Source organism: Sus scrofa, chromosome 16 (genome assembly GCF_054392235.1).
Source record: "Sus scrofa isolate SSC_HxYL_T2T_F1_AM1 chromosome 16, Sscrofa_HxYL_maternal_Yorkshire_Landrace_v2.0, whole genome shotgun sequence".
In the NCBI taxonomy this organism is placed as follows: domain Eukaryota; kingdom Metazoa; phylum Chordata; class Mammalia; order Artiodactyla; family Suidae; genus Sus; species Sus scrofa.
In genome coordinates this window covers 32,494,261-32,511,815 of record NC_139398.1, presented here as the reverse complement: position 1 = coordinate 32,511,815, position 17,555 = coordinate 32,494,261, and the positions used below count along the sequence as shown (strand labels likewise).

At 44.8% G+C, this 17,555-nt stretch overlaps 1 protein-coding gene across 16 annotated transcripts in view; it reads right to left on the bottom strand.

Moving 5' to 3' along the window:
- Positions 1-10,931, bottom strand: part of TTC23L (tetratricopeptide repeat domain 23 like) — a 58,754-nt gene extending 47,823 nt beyond the window's left edge. For all 16 annotated transcript variants that reach the window (XR_014831150.1, XR_014831148.1, XR_014831151.1 and 13 more), the window contains exons 1-4: positions 10,745-10,931; positions 9,662-9,736; positions 4,810-4,996; positions 1,037-1,160 (exon numbers count right to left, since the gene is read on the bottom strand). Coding sequence is in view for 3 of the 16 variants with exons in the window: in XM_085002069.1 (XP_084858195.1) it covers positions 1,037-1,160; positions 4,810-4,996; positions 9,662-9,729 (379 nt within the window). In the remaining 13 variants the exon portion in view is untranslated. The remainder of the gene's footprint in view (positions 1-1,036; positions 1,161-4,809; positions 4,997-9,661; positions 9,737-10,744) is intronic.
- Positions 10,932-17,555: the final 6,624 nt, after the last annotated feature.

Here is a 17,555-nt window from a genome sequence, read left to right as displayed (position 1 = left end):
AGAGACTGGGTAAAGCTTGAAATGAGAGGCCCTGGGCCCTTCTCAAGGAAAGGTCATGATCATAACCCATTCTAAAACAACTCTAGGTTAGGCTTCAGAAAGTCTGGGTTCAAATCTGGGCACTGTTCTACTATGGGAGCACTTCATCAGGAAGTTGTTTTTCTCATCTAGGAAAAACAAAAACAAACGCACAAAAAACCTTCCTTTACAGGAAAACTTTCTTCCCCTCCAACCTACTACCCAACTGGGGTTCTCCAGTCACGTGGCAGGGAGAACTGGGAATTCGGGGAAAGGGGTGGTGTTTCCACCATCTTTTGTGACGGGACCTGTGTATCTATCTTGAGTTAGCCTGGAATCTCCCTGGAAAAGCAAGACTCAAAGTCTACTTGTGTCTGTTCACAGAAAGGGTTGATTTCAGATGAGGGCCCGCCTCCTCTCACAGACCTCCCAGAGTGATCTCTCCAGAGAGAGGGAGGCAGTGTCTGGACTGCCCCAGGTTCAGACAAATGTTCCCCTCAAGCTCTTCTGGTACCTTCCTCTCAGGTTCAGGTTGCCATCACCTCAAGTCTGAACTTTAGAAAACGTTTCCAAAATTGCCTCCCCGAATCTGGGCTCTCTCAGGGGCCAAGGAGTATACTCCTTAGTGCAAAACCAAGTGTCAGAGACGGGTTGGCTGCCAATCCGTGGGTCCGGTGACTCTTCAGCCTTCACCCCATTTGACTTTCATCTGCCATCTGAAACCTCTGATGAAACCACACTGCACTTCCCTTTGAAATCCTTTGTCCTCTCTTGGCTTCCCTGACTTGGCTCCTTCTGCTTCCACTACCCACTCCCAAAGCTCTTGTTCTCCAGTCTTCCGTCCTCTGCCTTCTCTCCCCCCATTACCTTTATGTCTAAGACGCCTGCCACATGGCCTGCCCCATCCGCAGACTCTCGCTCCTCTTGACAAGTTGTGAGGTGGGGACAGGACGGACCTTCCCCCGGTCATCCCCACCCCCACTGTGGTTGTGTGCAGGCTCAGCTGGGGACCAAGTACCTCTCAGTGTCAGGTAGCCATAAGCCAGGCTGGCCAACGCCTGTGCGCATTTCCAGTGTTCTTCCCCAAAAATGATCCGAGAAAGGATGACGCAGCGAATCAGCTCCTTGTTCGCTTGGATGTTCTGCAGACAGCAAACAAGTCATTAGGCTTTTGGGAAAGGAAGACGATTGATCTCCAGCTCACGTCTTGTCCACTGTCGTCGTCATCTCTCCTCCCCTGCTTCCTATCCCTCAGCCAGTCCATCAGGTCCTGTTGGCTCCACATTATTCCGAAGTCCTAAAACTAAGCCCTTCTGACCTGGGTCACCACAACAACCCCTCCTAACTGCCTCCCCTCTTGCCACCCCCACAACAGTCTAGTTGCTGCTTCAGAGCCAGAGTGACTTCTTTCAACCTTTTATTGTCAAAAGCTTTAACAATACACCGAAACGGCGTGGAGCATAGTGACCCAGCCTCAGCAGTCGCTACTCACGGTCATTCGTGTTTCGTGTCTATGGCTCCTCACACGCCCACCCTCTTCCTCTATGATTTGAAGCAAATCAAATATACTAAATCATTTCATATATCCTTAAGTACCTCCAAAAGCTATGGACTTGGAAATCTAACCACAAAATCACGATCACACAAAAATATTAACAAGGATTCCCTACTATCAAATACCTGGTCTCATAAATCTAATAATTAACCTCATAAATCTAACATGTCTTTTGCAGTTTGATTTTCCACACACTGAGATCCGTCTCCAGAGTCTCTTTTTATCCCTGGGTTCCATCTCCATTTCTAATTCTTTTTTATTGCAATTGCTTATTGAAGAAACTAAGTTATGTGGTTTATAGCATTTCCCAAAGATGTAAATGTTGTTGATTGTATCCTTATGGTGTCACTTGCTCCATTCTCCATCCTGCATTTATTTATACTGGTTGTTGGATTTAAGAGCTGGGTTACCTTTAGCTTTTTTTTTTTTTTTTTTTAAGCAAAACTACTTCATGTGTTCTACCATCAGAAGACACCCTAAACTCTGATTGTCTCTTTCTGATAAAGGCTCGACTCTATGAATTAATTAATAAAAGATTATAAAATGCTAATATCCTAATTCTATCATTCATTCCTCCTATGTTAGCTGGAATAACTTTATAAAAAGAAATCACTCATTTACTTCTCGGTTACCCAATAGTACAGTTCATATTAGAAGGACAGCATATAGGATTTACTTTTTCCCTTTATTTCCCAGGTTTCGAAATAATGAGTTCATTCACTAACATCCCCCAGTAGTGACCAAATAGTAGTTGTTTATTATAATCATTACTCTCCTCTAGACATATGAATTTTTAAACATATCCAATGTTCCTGAACACAGTAAATTAATTTCAAACTCCAGGCTTTTATGCCTGCTATTCTCCCAGCTTAGGACACGCTCACACACCGTTCTCCTCTCGTGTCATTTTCATTTGGTTCACCTCAGGCCTTTCTCCCACCTTATCTAAAAGAGCCTCTCACCTCATCACTTGCTATCCTATTACCAATTTACTTTTTTCTTCAGGGCATTTGCCTCTCTGCTATTGCATTAACTATTATTTTTTTGTTTGTCTATTATCTGTCTTCTCAAAGAGAAAATAAGTTCCTCAAGAACAGCTTATTCCTCTGTGCACAGAAGAGGTCCTCGTTCAGTGTTTGCTGAATGAATCATCTCCCTATTGGCAAGGATGAGGATGGGGGGAAAGAGCCCCTGGCCCTGTAGAACTCAGAAGCAGAGCTCACTAAGAAATCACAGAAGTGCATCTTCAAGTCATGAATGTCAGTACCTTTACAAACACAGTTGTCAATTGGCTGCACTGATTGACAGAGTCAGACACTCGTTTCCTGGCAAGGTACAAACAGCACTTCAGGGACGCAAATGCCTGGAGGTTCAGCCCTGGTTCCAATGTTTACTGACTGTGATGTTTGGGGCAAGATCACCCTGAGGTCCAGCTTCCTTCCTCTTTGGAATCTATACCACTTACCTCATGGAGTTACTGTAAGAAAAGTGAGTCAGCATCAAAGCTGTGTGTTACCTGAACGTAACCCTCCCACAGAATAATAACACACAGACCCAGTGGTCCGAGGGCCGCTCCCTCCTGATCCTCGACTCCTTCCTAACCTCACGCGTCACTGCTCCCAGCTTAAAGACACAGAAGCGAACGATGCTGGAGGACCATTTTCCCTCATGCTTTAAAACAATCCACTCAGCCCGAATTTTTGAGAGTTCTCCATGGGCTGACTACACAGGAAATATGAAGTTCTATTCTGAGGAAGAGGCATAATACCATGAAAAATCACTGGAATGGGAGTGCCAAGTCTCGAGTTCCACCCTGGCTCTGGACATTTTGTATTCATCCACCCCCACATTTCCTGCCCTGGGGAAACTGAGACAACCAACAGGGCTCAGCCCAGCTCTTCTGCTGCTGCCGCCACCAATCCCCCCGCCCTTCCGGGCTGAGAGCACTGGGCGGGGCTAGACTTAACTCCTAAATCTAAACCTCTGTCATTATCCCAAGTGGTCAAGGAGGTGCCAAGCCTTAAAAGCCCACACTTGCACTCCAGGGCAGCCGGTACTTGTCTTCCTAGGAGTGACCATTCTAGCCTGGGTGTATGACAGACTAATGGATCCAGCCCAGGATGATTGGCCTTTGCAAGTTTCTGGGTGATTTACAGATATATCCACCCAGGGAGGTACCAGCCTCTACCATATCCCTCTGAGGTGCCTCTCAGCCTTTCCCAAGCCACCTGCAGACTTTTTGTGTCAGGTCAGTTTTTTTTTTTTTTTTTGTCTTTTTAGGGCATATGGAGGTTCCCAGGCTAGGGGTGGAATCGGAGCTACAACTGCCAGCCTACACCACAGCAATGTGGGTTCCGAGCCACCTCTGTGACCTACACCACAGCTCACAGCAACGCTGGATCCTTAACCCACTGAGCGAGGTCAGGGATCGAACCCGTGTCCTCATGGATACTAGTCAGATTCATTTCTGCTGAGCCACAACGGGAACTCCAACTTTTTGTTTCACACATGTACTTTAAGATCATTTTTTCCCTTGGCCAGGAATGGCCAGGAAGTCAGGAGGTCAGTGTATGAGCTCCTCTGGTGATAAGTGCTGCTCTGGGAGCAGGCTGGTGCCTGTGTGTTAATAATGAGGATCACTGTCATGCTCTCTTCAGTTCCTGGATTTTGAACACTTGCTAAACACTTGCTCGGAGCTCCTGGTTCCCAAGTCCTTGCTTTGCCCTTAGAAATGGATACCTGGATTCTCTGACTTCCGCTGTGACCACCCACTTCCAGTTCTTTGGTTTGTTTATGATTCCACTGTAACCACAGGCATCTTCCGGTACCCTTGCCAGGCCTGAGCCTAGACTCTGCCTGGCAACCCTTGTTCTCAGCCTTCTGCCTCACTATTCCTGGCCTTCCTTGTTACCCCAAAGACGATATCCTGAAACCTTTCAGGAGAAATCAAAAAATGTTTTTTAATTAAAGGTAATCACGCAGCAGCAAGAAGAACCAAATGTTAATTTTTAGTTGAAAGCCAGGAGCACAAATGCTCCAAGGAAGCTTGCACAGTGACCCATGTGCAGTCAGAACGGCAGCTGGCTACCTAACTATGCTCTGCTCTGTTTTCTCTCACTTATAAAGAAATAGAACAACTTTTTTCTACTTCACAGGCTTGAATCTGCAATTAGGGAACAGCTTCTCCAGTCATAGACATATTTTTAAATAGGAAACGTAGTGAGTTTTTGTTTTACCATTTTTCCCTTGATCAGCTGAGCTATTTTCTTCTGGGATTGGGCCAGTTTCTCTTTGGGAAGAGACATAGGGCCTATGTCCTTCTCCTTCTTGGCTCTAGCGTTGTCTTCTTCGCTCTCTCCAGACCCACTGGTGGAATACAGCTCATCTGTTCGCTCATGTGCTGGGGTCTTGGTTTGCCGTGACCTGTGGATACCAGAGAGGGACATGGAATCAGGTCTGACCTTTGCATTTCTCAAACCAGGCAGAACTGAAGGGCAGAGCCCTCCCAGCTGGGGGCTAGGGATATGATCCCTAAAGTAAACCTGAAGAGGAGTTCCCATCATGGCTCGGTGGTAACAAACCCAGCTAGAATCCATGAGGACTTGGGGTTGATCCCTGGCCTTGCTCAGTGGGTTAAGGATCTGGCATTGCCATGAGCTTTGGTGTAGATCAAAGACACAGCTCAGATCCTGCATTGCTGTGGTGTAGGCTGGCAGCTATAGCTCCGATTCGACCGCTAGCATGGGAACTTCTATATGCCACAGGTGTGACTCTAAACAAGCAAAAAATAGAATAGAATAGACCTGAAGAATAGAGCTAGATAGTAAGCACATATAACTCACAAAGCCCATAATTAGAATAGCAATGTGGTGGTTCAAATGAAACAGGTTTAGTGGGCCATCCAGCTACGGCAGAGTCACAGCTCTGCTGCTTACCAACCATATGACCCTAAGTGCATGTTAATTTGCTTCTCTGTAAATGAAGTCAGTGTGAATACTAACCTGATGAGGTTATGGGATTAAATCAGATAACACTCATAAACCGCTTAGCGCAGTGCCTGCTTATTAGTAAATGCTATTTTAACATTAGCTATTCTTATTTTATTAGCTCCATGACCTGAGTGTATAAAACTGGAAGCTCTCCAAGATTCTCGATATTCTAAAAGTCTGATCCAAATCAGGGAAAACTACATGTAGTGAAATTAGGAGGGAACTAACATTTTGAGGTCAGAACTTCGCAGGTTCTCTTTTGCATTTCTTAAAAGCTTCAACATAAATAATAACTAATGAGGATGTGGTCCCATCAAGGAGAAGGGAGGGAACCCACATTGAGTCAAGTCTAGATTCATAAGAGAAATGGCCTTCTCAGTTATATTAGCGGGAAGAAAGGGGGTTGAGAAAGGGCTGAGTGGGTTAAAAATCTTCTCCCTCTTCCCCAGCACCCTCTGCCCACCTCTACACCCCAATACGGAACACAATCGGTATGATAAAGATAAGAGTCAAAAGAGATAACCATAGCCTAACTCTACCAGAAAATCAATAAAGTGATCCAGAAGATATAGAATTCTAAGATCTTAAGAGCAACAACAGAAATTGTAATGAATTCTAAGTCCCCCAAAGGAATTCTCTTTGTATTCATACAGCTTTTAAAAGTTCAACGATTACCTAGTTTTTAGAATAAAATTTATTTTCCTTTTCCACTATCGAATTAAGCAATAAATGTTTGCTCTCAAAAAACAATAAAAAGGAAAATTCAGAAGGAAAATAAATGTCAAACTAGGTTTGAAAAAAATGACATGTTAATATCCACCCAGAGTCTTGCTCTAAATAACCTCTATTTATCTAGGCATGTGGGCAAACCAGGTTATGTGGACAGAAGAGCAACATTTCTTCAGGTCCAGGCCAAGGCTCAAGCATGATTGCCTTCTGCCCACAAACAGAAATGTGCTTTCAGAAGACATGCAGACTCGATGGAAAAGCTGGGGAAGGCTGGCAAGGCAATGTGATCGGAAGATAGGTGCTAAACTTGCCTTTTCTTTGCCCGGTGAATTCCATACTCTTCCTTCAAGACTCAGCTTGAATGTCACTTCTGTTGGAAGTCTTACACTGGAGTAGCAGGACAAACACCCTCTACAGGGCTTGCAAAAATTTCCTCCAACTCCTACAAGAGTGTGAATTACTCTATTGTCTCATGGTCTAAATTTGTTTTGCTTCTGAGTCTTCTTTGCGTCTAGCAGGTAAACTCCACCAGGGCTGGGGCTGAGTCTCATTTGTTTCTGGGACCCTGATACTTGGCTCACAGTAAAAACAAATGATGGCTTGTTAAATGATGAACAAATGAATGGGAAAACAAAGTGTAAGATCGTTAGGATGCCTAAAAAAGAGGGAAACTGTGTCAAGAAATCACAACTCAAGAAAATGCACAGGAGGACTTCCCGTCATGGTGCAGAGGAAACAAAACTGACTAGGAACCGTGAGGTTGCAGGTTCGATCCTTGGCCTTGCTCAGTGGGTTAAGGATCTGAGCTTGCTGTGAGCTGTGGTGCCTGGATCCCACGTAGCTGTGGCTGTGGTGTAGGCCGGCAGCTATAGCTCTGCTTAGACCCCTGGCCTGGGAAGCTCCATGTGCCACAGGTGTGGCCCTAAAAAGAAAAGAAAACTCACAGAAAGAGAACTTAATTCCTTGGCAGAAGGTTTTCTTAGGCTGCATATTTCATAGACCTGGGGCAATCTATTGAGGTCACTGAGGACATTGCTGATTTTGGATATTAAAAATCATAAGCCCTAAATGCTTTACTTATTTATTTTTGCTTTTTATGGCCACACCTGTGGCATAAGGAAGTTCCTGGTCTAGGGGTTGTATCAGAGCTGCAGCTAGCAACCTATGCCATAGCCACAGCAACACCAGATCCGAGCTGCGTCTGTGACCTGCACCACACCTTGTGACAACATGGGATCCTTAATCTACTGAGCAAGGCCAAGGATCATACCCACATCCTCTCATGGATACTAATAGGGTTCTTAATCTATTGAGCCACAATGGGAACTCCAAGCCCTAAATATTTAAAATTCAGCCTTGGATGAAAATAATCTAAGAACAAAGGCAATGGTCTTCAATAGTAGGGCCTCAAAGGAAGAAGAAACATTGAAGTCTTGACAAATGACTTGCGACTGTGAAGCCCTGAACTAGCTTTGAACATCTTGCTATGAAAGGTAAGAAAGATGCCTGGAGGAGTTCCCTTGTGGCACAGTGGGTTAAGGATCTGGCATTGTCACTGTAGCAGCTCAGGTTGTGGCTATGGCATGGGTTTGGTCCTTGGCCTGGGAAGTTCCACATGCTGTGGGTGCAGCCAAAAAATAATAATAATAATAACAAGATGCCTGGAGAATACTGCCCGATTGGATAGCTAGAATAGTCAGAATAAGATTAGGCTGGTTAAATCTGCCAGGATTTAATTGGCTCTATATGTTGCCACCATAAATATGAATTCTGACTAGTAAAATGAAATATGGATTATCTGATTATTTCTAAGATATTCTACTGAGCACTCTACATCTTTAACTTCAATTTTTAAATGTATATAACCCTTAACCTTAAGATATTTTATGAGATGGTATAGCATTATGTTAATAGGTTAACAACTGGCCACATGTGGGGCCATTTTGCACATGAAATGTCACTGATCTGAGTTGAGCTGTGCTGCAGGTATAAAATACACACTGAATTTCAAAGACTTAATGGGAAGAAAAAATATAAAATACTTCATTAATTATTTTATATAATATTTTAGATATACTGAGATAAATACAGTATTAAAGTTAAATTTATCTGTTTTTATTTTTTTAATATAGCTACTAGTAAAATTTTTAATATGACATGTGCGACTCATTTGTGGCTTTCATTGTATTTCTACTCATAGCATGAATACAGAGCAACAGTTCTTTTTTTTAATGACTTTTATTTTTTTCCGTTATAGCTGGTTTACAGTGTTCTGTCAATTTTCTACTGTACAGCCAAGTGACCCAGTCACACATACATGTATACATTCTTTTTCTCACATTATCCTCCACCATACTCCATCAAAAGTGACTAGACACAGTTCCCAGTACTACCCAGCAGGATCTCATTGCTTATCCCTTCCAAATGCAATAGTTTGCATCTATTAGAGAGCAAGAGTTCTCAACCAAGGGTGATATTGTCCCCAGGGGACATCTGGCAATGTCTGGAGATTTTTTTTTTTTTTCTTTTTAGGGCCGCACCCACAGCATATGGAAGCTCTCAGGCTAGGGGTCAAATTGGAGCTGCAACTGCCTGCCTACGCCACAGCCACAGCAAAGCTGGATCCTAGCCACATCTGCTACCTATGCTACAGCCTGCGGTAATACTGGATCCTTAACTCACTGAGCAAGGCCAGGGATAGAACCAAATGCTAGCATGTCAGATTTTTAACCCGCTGAGCCACAACAGGAACTCCCTTTATTGTCTCTTTATTTTGTGAAACAATTTTTTTTTTTTTTTGTCTTTTGTCTTTTGTCTTTTTAAGGCCACAACCACAGCATATGGAGGTTCCCAGGTTAGGGTCTAAGAGGAGCTAGCTGCCAGTCTACACCACAGCCACAGCAACGTCAGATCCGAGACACATCTGCGATCTATACCACAGTTCATGGCAATGCCAGAGCCTTAACCCACTGAGCAAGGCTAGGGATCGAACCCGCATTCTCATGGATACTAGTCGGGTTCATTAACCACTGAACCATGATGGGAACTCCTTGTGAAACAATTTTAATTTGCTTATTAGCTTTGTTATATCTCATTCTCCATGACTTTACCCATCTTGTTATAATTAACTGATCTTTATATAAAAATTGAAATTTCCCTTATGTTAGGAAAAAACATTTGTTTTTCATCTTGCATAGGTCACAAAAGTACAAATGGCTATTATGGCATAACCATTATTAGAACACAGAAGCTCAATCTTCTCTTCCATATACTATGCATACAAAGCTTCTCACTAAGGTTTGCCATAAGTGGAGGGCTCAGCATTTCAGGACAGTGAGTGACTGTGACGCTAAGGTCCTGTGGTACTTACAGATGGAAGCAGAAATCCCAGTCGGTGTCACTGCTGACAGTTGGGATGCGGATGGGACTGGCTCGCATCTTATTCCTAACAAGAATCACATGTGAGGTCAGCGTTGGATGAAAACATTTAAAAGTCTGCTCTATTTTCCCTTTCTTGGATGCTGTTAGCCTTAAACTGAAACTTCCCATGTATATCCCATCCTAAGTCCACAAATAGATTATACCCACAACACTCACGTATGGAAACCTTGGAAAGCAGAAATTAAAGACATCTGCCAAATTAAATCCCTAATTAAATTTCTTCCATCTAATTTTCACTCCACCTTACCTCCAAAATCCCTGGCCCTTTATACCCCAGGACATTTACAGCTCCTGAATCATCAGAACTATGATCTTCTAAAGTCAGGTATTATTTTTGCTGATAACCAGCTCTCACTACTAACAGTGTGCTTATTAATCCTTCTCTGTATCCTTAGGGCATTCTATTTAGTAGATGATCCTAATTAAGGAACTAAAACACATGTGTCTATTTTGGTTGCTCTCATTAGCTAATGGGGGAAATGGTGGAAACCCATAGCAAAAAATTTCATTTATAATTATTTGCTAAATTCACTCCTCATGGCTATCCCTGCCGCTTAAATCAAATCCAAATTGAGTTATATACCAAACTTCAATACCCACCAAGTCGCTCCTCACCTCACCTTGCACAATGTCACTCACTCTCACCTGAGCCCAGAGTAGCTCTCTGACTCCGGCTTCACAACACCCACAATCTAAAGACCAGAAGGGAGGATTAACTTGTTTTTCTAATCTCTACTTTCAAAACTGTGGCCAGGGCGAGGGGTTTGGACTTCTCAACCTCCTAAATTCTGTTCCTATGAAGTTTCACATGGCCCTGAATTCTAACACCAAACCATGACCCCTCTCTCAAGTGCAAACCGCTTCTTTTCGGCAGTAGCCTCGCCTTAACTTCGTAAACCTCTACGCCACATTCTGAGCACCGTCCGAGCTTCCCCTGGCTTTTTCTTGTGAGCGGTGCCATGACAGCAGAGACTCTGGCCTGAAAAGCCAGCGAGGGGGTCGCACGGCGTACCTGGCCGAGGGCAGAGGAGCCACGGCCCGGAGCTAGCCTTCCCGGCTCCCTCAGCCCGGCAGGTCGGCTTCCTCGGGCGGCTTCAGCGTCCTGACCTCGGCGGGCCTCGTTAAAGGCACCGCAGGGTCGCCTTGCGGAAGCCAGACGCTCAGATTCCTCGGCCCCTGGAGCCTGCCGCCCTGGTTCTGGCTCCCGAGATAATGGGGTTGCTATGGGAACGGAACGCTCCCGGCGGCGCCTAGAGCATCGGCGCCTGTAGCCATAGCGACGCGGGGCACTTCCGGTCAGGCGGAATCCCAGGCGGCTGCAGCCAACCGCAGCTGCCACGGCACCCTCCGCTTTCCGGTCCCAGCAGGCGAGACTAGGGTGACCTTAGGCTCAACCCACCCTTCCCTCGGCTGAGGCTGAACCGTCCACTATTGTTTTTCTCTAAGGGACTTTACCTCTTGGAGATAAGACGCGGAAGAGGAGATAAATCCCACGGAAGGATGGAAAGGGTGTCGGGCTCTATGATTTATTTAAGGCTGCTACATGACATGCCGGACTGTATTCGGCGACACCCTGTGACCCCCGCGGGCCTCTCCACGGGCCCTGCACCCTCGCAGTTCCCCTAGGTGTTGGGGCTTTCCGGGCCCTGGAGGAAAGGCTCAGATTGAACTATTGACAGTGCTGGCACTGTGTTGCTTTTGCATGGATAGGGAAGTGGCCTGCAGGAAGTGAGTAGCTTAAGAAATGGATCACTAGCTCTGCTAATGATCAGCAGTTCAGAGAATATTTTTGAGGGTAGAAAACACATTTGGCAAACACCACATAGCCCGAAGATATGCACCATGTATTCTTATCCCACCCATCTTCAGTGGCATGAAATACATACAGTGGTAACAACTCAGATCTGACAGGTGCAGGGCATTTGTGGTCAATACCCAAAGGACCCGCACTGGCTCCAACAACCTTGTAAAACACAAGAATACTGTCATGAACCCCACAATGAATTAGGAGCCTGTGACAAGTCAAGTTGGAACTGGTATGTCCTCATTTTCAAAAAAACAAAAAAGCTGGGTAGAGAGAGAAGGAAAATATTTACCAAGAACTTGACCCGTGGTGTTTACATTTAGTGTTTGTTCTTTCCAGTTCTGAGGTTGAATTTTAATTGCTATTGATCCAAAATTGCCAAGATAACCTTTCTGGAGTTGGGTTGGAGGAGCTACTTTAAGGAGTTTGCTTTAATGTTTCTTAAGTAAAACCTGGATGGCATATTAAGGTTTGAATCTACCCTTAAGTCCTGAGCTAAAATTTTGGAAGAAGCTCACCTCCTTTACTCTGTTTCCTAAAGAACCCTTAGCACAAACAATGATGAGAGCATTGAGCCTGGCTTCAAAGATGTCAGGGTTCTGGTTTGGACTGTGTGCCCTGGGGCAAGTCACAGCCGGGGGAACTCAGTTTTGTTGCCTGTACATTGAGAGTACTTATACCACTGGCTTTCTAAAACCCCTTCCAGAATTCTGTGAGGGTAAACAACAGATTTTTGTGATTCTGTGAACAATTTAACATGTATGGGGATGAAAAGGTTTCCTTTTCTCTTATTTCCCTTACACTTGTTACAAGTTGGTCTTCATTGAATTGAAAACTTTAAATGTTCTGTCAGCTAGGAAACGGCTATGGTTGTTTCTAAGTGTGTTCCATGTAACTTCTCTTTCCTGATCACTTGCTTTGCAATCCTTGTGACGTGAAGTGGTACCAGAGCAGGCACTAAATTCCCATTGCTACAGCTGACACTCTGGTTCCACCTTCATTTAATTAGCTCTGACCAGAAGCAAGTTGCCCTCATTTGTAAAATTAGAAATCAAGTGAAAAGACTTAGACTGCTAAACCTCTGTGCCATTTTTTTCCCCTCTCCTTGCCTTTTAACCTTGGCTGCAAATGTAAACTTAGAGTGTTGCAGGAGCGGTTGTGTCCTGGGACTTGCAGGAGTCCCTAGGATGGGCCACCAAGTGAGGCTTCCAGGCTTCACTCAGCAAAGAATTCTAGAGAGCCACAGTAAAGAGCAAGCAAGTTTCTTTAGAGGAATACATACTCCTTAGGCAGAATGCGGACCATCTCAGAAAGGGAGAGCGACCCCACAGCATGGAGTCCTGGAGTCCTAGGTTTTTATGGGTTAATTTCCTTTTTTTTTTTTTTTTTTTTTTTTTTTTGCTTTTTTAGGGCCACACCCATGACATATGGACGTTCCCAGGCTAGGGGTCGAACTGGAGCTGTAGCTACTGGCCTACGCCACAGTCACAGCAACACAGGATTCGAGCTGCAACCTACACCACAGCTCACAGCAACACTGGATCCTTAATCTGTTACGGCAGCTGCCCAGCAGCCCTGCGCCGCAGCGTATCAGCTCTGGTGACAGCCCTGTGGCTGTAGTGTACCAGCTCTAGCGACAGCCCTTTGGCTTTAGTGTACCAGCTCCGGCACCCCTGTGGCTGCAGTGTATCAGCTCTTTCACCTGGCGAGAACCCAAGCGAGCACTCGGAGAGTTGGAGAACTCAGACTTATTACACCTTATTACACCGGCAAACTCAGAGGAGATCGCTCTCCGGCGTCTGAGCCCCGAAGAAGGGCTTCACAAGGCTTTTATGGGCTACCTCTGCCGGGTCCATGCTTGGCTGGTTGGACCAGAGCGACGTCAGGCAAGGCAGTAGATGCAGAAACAAGTTTACAGAAGCAGATGTGTGGGGGAGGGGTGGTTGGGACAGTTGGCTCGACTTTCCTTAGTCATCATGGCCGGGCTCTCCTTTCTACATTTTTATTGGGACATTTTCTCCTACAAATCCACTGAGTGAGGCCAGGGAGCGAGCTCGAATCCTCATGGATACTAGTCAGATTTGTAACCTACTGAGCCACAGCGGGAACTCCCTGGATTAAATTATTTCATAGGCTAACCAGTGGGAGGAATAGTCTTGCTATTTCAGCGTAGGGTGGGGATATTCCAGGAATCGGGCCACTGCCCACTTTTTGGCCTTTTATGGTTCTTCTTGAACTGCCATGGCCTAAGGTGGAGTGATTTTTAGTATTCCAATGAAGGTATAAGGAGCTAAAGGTCAATGAACAGACTATTCTCAAAGCCACCTTGGTTTCAGCCGGTTCCAGCCCCTGGTCATCACATCCCAACAACTGCTCCCCTTCTTCATTGTACAGTGTTTGCGTCCCGCCCCTTTCCCTCCAGTCTTAGTAGAAGGTGTGCTTTTGTTCTGTTCAGGAACTCTGGAATGGAATGCTAGTAATCTGGGGACGGTGCGTTCACAGCGTGTTCACACACACTCCCTCCATCGATCCTGTGGTGAGCATTGCTGTTGCAGAAATGCCACAGAGGAAGCAGGTCTAGAGGGTGTTTCTAGACTCCTCTGACCCCCCAGTCGAGTGTGATTATCCTCAAATTATTCCAAACCCAGGAACTGCGAAACCCAACAAGGAAATCCAAATAAACACACTCTTGAACTGTGTAATTTCTTAAAACACATCTTCCAGCCTCTCAAGGCTGGGCGAGATGCCTTCCTTCTGAATTCCCGCAGCATCCTTGGCTAGGATTCGACCCCTAGCCTGGGAACTTCTTATTGTGACACAGACTCTTGGCACTCCATTTACTTGTGAGTTTCTCCATGCACCTGTCCATCCACCCAAGGCCAAATACCTATTGAACACCTACTACGTGCCCGATGCTCTTCATTCTAAGCATTAGGGAAGCAATGGCAAAGTGACAAATATTTTACTCTCCTGGAGTTTCTATCCTACCAGGTGAAGAAAAAGATAGGGCTGCTAGTAAATGATACGACAGCTCTGTAAATTAGAAAAAGGCAGGTGGCTTAGAGAATAAGTAGCGACTCCTGTGTGAATTAGATAAAAAGCCTCTTCCTCCAGCCAGACTCAGGCCAGTGCTAAGGGGTCTGGTGGTTCAGTAAGGATCCAGTGCTGTGGCTGCTGTGGTGTGGGTTTGATCCCTGGGCTAGGAACTTTTGAATGCCATGGGCTCAGCCAAAAACACCAATAAAAGAAAGAAAACATCTGGAGGTGACACATAAGTAATATTTACTACCCACCTCCTTTGCTAAAAGTGTGCATTATTTGGCTGTGTCCTGCTCCTCTCTCTCCCCTTCACATCCTCTGTTATCAATCTGATACACAAGTCAAAGTTCTTAAAATACTGTTTCTTCCCTTTCTGGGGACTTGGTTTATAGCGACCATGCAGAAATGTCTCTTTTCTCCCCTTCCACCCATCTCCATCTCTTGGGGATTTACTCAAGGGAGCCTTTCCATTTGCTGCAACCCATGTCAATTGCTCCCACAACCAGCACCTAGAGCCCACTTCCAGCGATCCTCAGAGTTGAGCTCTTGTCCTTTGATTCACAAATATGCCACACGCTCCCCGAATGTTTAACAGTTCTCTGCCCTGAGCAGGTGAACAGAGATTGCTCCTGGGACTGCCTTAGTCTGTTGCTTTTTTCCAGCTCACTCTTTCCTGGAAGTCTCTCTTAACCTTGCTCAGAAAGCATCACCCCCATCTTTGCTGGATGGTGTTTCTACTGCCATCAGCACCCAGCATCCTGCAGTTAGGCCACATTGTGAATGGCTGTGTGTCAGCATGTTCTGAGTGCATCTTCCCCATAGGGCATATGATGTGTTTATCTTAAGAAGGGGTGGGTTTAATTATTAAAGTCTTTGGAGTCTGTCTGAAAGTTTATGTAAGAAAAACAAATTGATGACTCTTATGAAACCAATGTGAAGAAAAAGCCCGTTCTTTCTCACTTACTGTAATGATCCGTGCACTATTCTACTTTTTTCCTCTGCATTCCTGTATCACGTGATGGAAGCTAATGTGAAAATGGGCAATTTGAAAATTATCCAAACAATCCTCACACATATGCATAAACACATTCGTACATAGGATAGTCATCATTTTCAGGGATGTAAAATACTGGGGGCAGATTAAATGTCCATCAACAAGGAGCTAGTTTAATAAAATGTAGCACAACCAAACTGTGGAATACAATGCAGCAGTTAAAAAGGATGAGATGTGTGTGCTGACAAGAAACAATTTCCTAGATATTTTAACTGGAAAGAGTATGGTCAAGAAGAGTGTATACAGTTTCTGTATTTAGGAGGAAAGTAAAGAGTTCCTGCTGTGGTGCAGCAGAAACGAATCTGACTAGTAACCATGAGGTTGCAGGTTCGATCCTTGGCCTTGCTCAGAGGGTTAAGGATCTGGCATTTCCATGAGGTGGGGTGTAGGTTGCAGATGCAGCTTGGATCCTGCATTGCTGTGGCTATGCTTTGGGATGGCAGCTGTAGCTCGGTTTCGACCTCTAGTCTGGGAACCTCCATATGCCATGGGTGAGGCCCTTAAAAGCACACACACACGAAGAGAGTAAAAGATATGCCTACATGTACTTACAGGCATCAAATGTCTTAGGTCACTCAAGAAACAGCTGTTGCTTCTGGGGAGGTAAACTAAGAATCAGGAATAGGAGAGATTTATTTTCAGTTTATCCTTTACCCTACAATTATACTCTGTAATATCTAATCATCACAGTATGAGGTTTTTTTTTTTTTTTTTTTGGCTGCACATGCAGCATGTGGAAGTTCTCAGAGAAGAGATCAAACCAGCACAACAGCAATCCAGGCTGCTGCTGTCACAAACCAGATCCTTAACCCACTGAGCCACAAGGGAACTCTGAAAGTTTTTTTTATATCCTGACATTGGCATATGAGGCAGTTCTTTCCATCTAAGAAGACTGCTTTGGATTTATCCAGGTTAAGTGCTCATTTGAGTGTCACCAAGAAATCATCTGATCTGAATGGCTGGAGTTTTCCTTTTGGGGTGCATGCACTCGATAATTTAAAACAGTAATCACCTCATGCACCATTTGCATTATTTTCATTGATTTCTTTTGTCCTTTTTCCCCTGGGGTTGTGATGACTAAAGCTTCAAATAAGTGTATATGGTATGTAGTGGCCACGGGAGCTGAAGCAGAGGCAGTAGAATGGTGTTGTGAGTGAAGGGAAATGGCTTTAATGAAGGGAGATGGTTGTTACGTTGTTATGAAGAATAATGTGAGCTGCTGAAAGAGCTGTACCCATTTCACTGTCAATCTGCTGTTTTAATTATGATTTCCCTGCAAGAATTCACCCTACTGGAGTTTTTTCAGGAACAAATTATCCTTGTAATGTGATGGAGAATGGGTTTGATTTTTTAAAAACCATGTGTACGTATTTCCCAAAAAAGGAAAAAAAAATTTAATGTAAGCTTTTAAATCTTTTTTTTTTTTTTAAAGACTATCAATTGAGAGGCAATTTTTGTTTGTTTGGGCCACACCTGCGGCAAATGAAAGCAAGTTCCCAGGCTAGGAGGTGAATCAGAGCTGCAGCTGCTGGCCTAGCCACAGCCACAGCCACTCGGGATCCAAGCCGCATCTGTGACCTACACCGTAGCTTGCGGCAATACTGGACCCTTAACCCATTGAGTGAGGCCAGCAATCAAACCCACATCCTCACAAACACTATGTTGGGTGTTTAACCCACTGAACCACAATGGGAACTCCTGAGAGGCAATTTTGAATCAGCCCGGAAGTGGTTGATGCTTGGGACAAAGTTCAAGGTGACCCCAGGAGCTAGAGAACGGAAATGACATCACACAGTGTGTGAGGGACTGTGAACACCGGCTGAGGATAATGCAGGTTATAAAAACCACTGCCCTGAAATGCTACCGAGCTGATCTTCAGAAGCCACACAGGCATGCATGCAGAGGCGCCCACATCAACAACAGAGA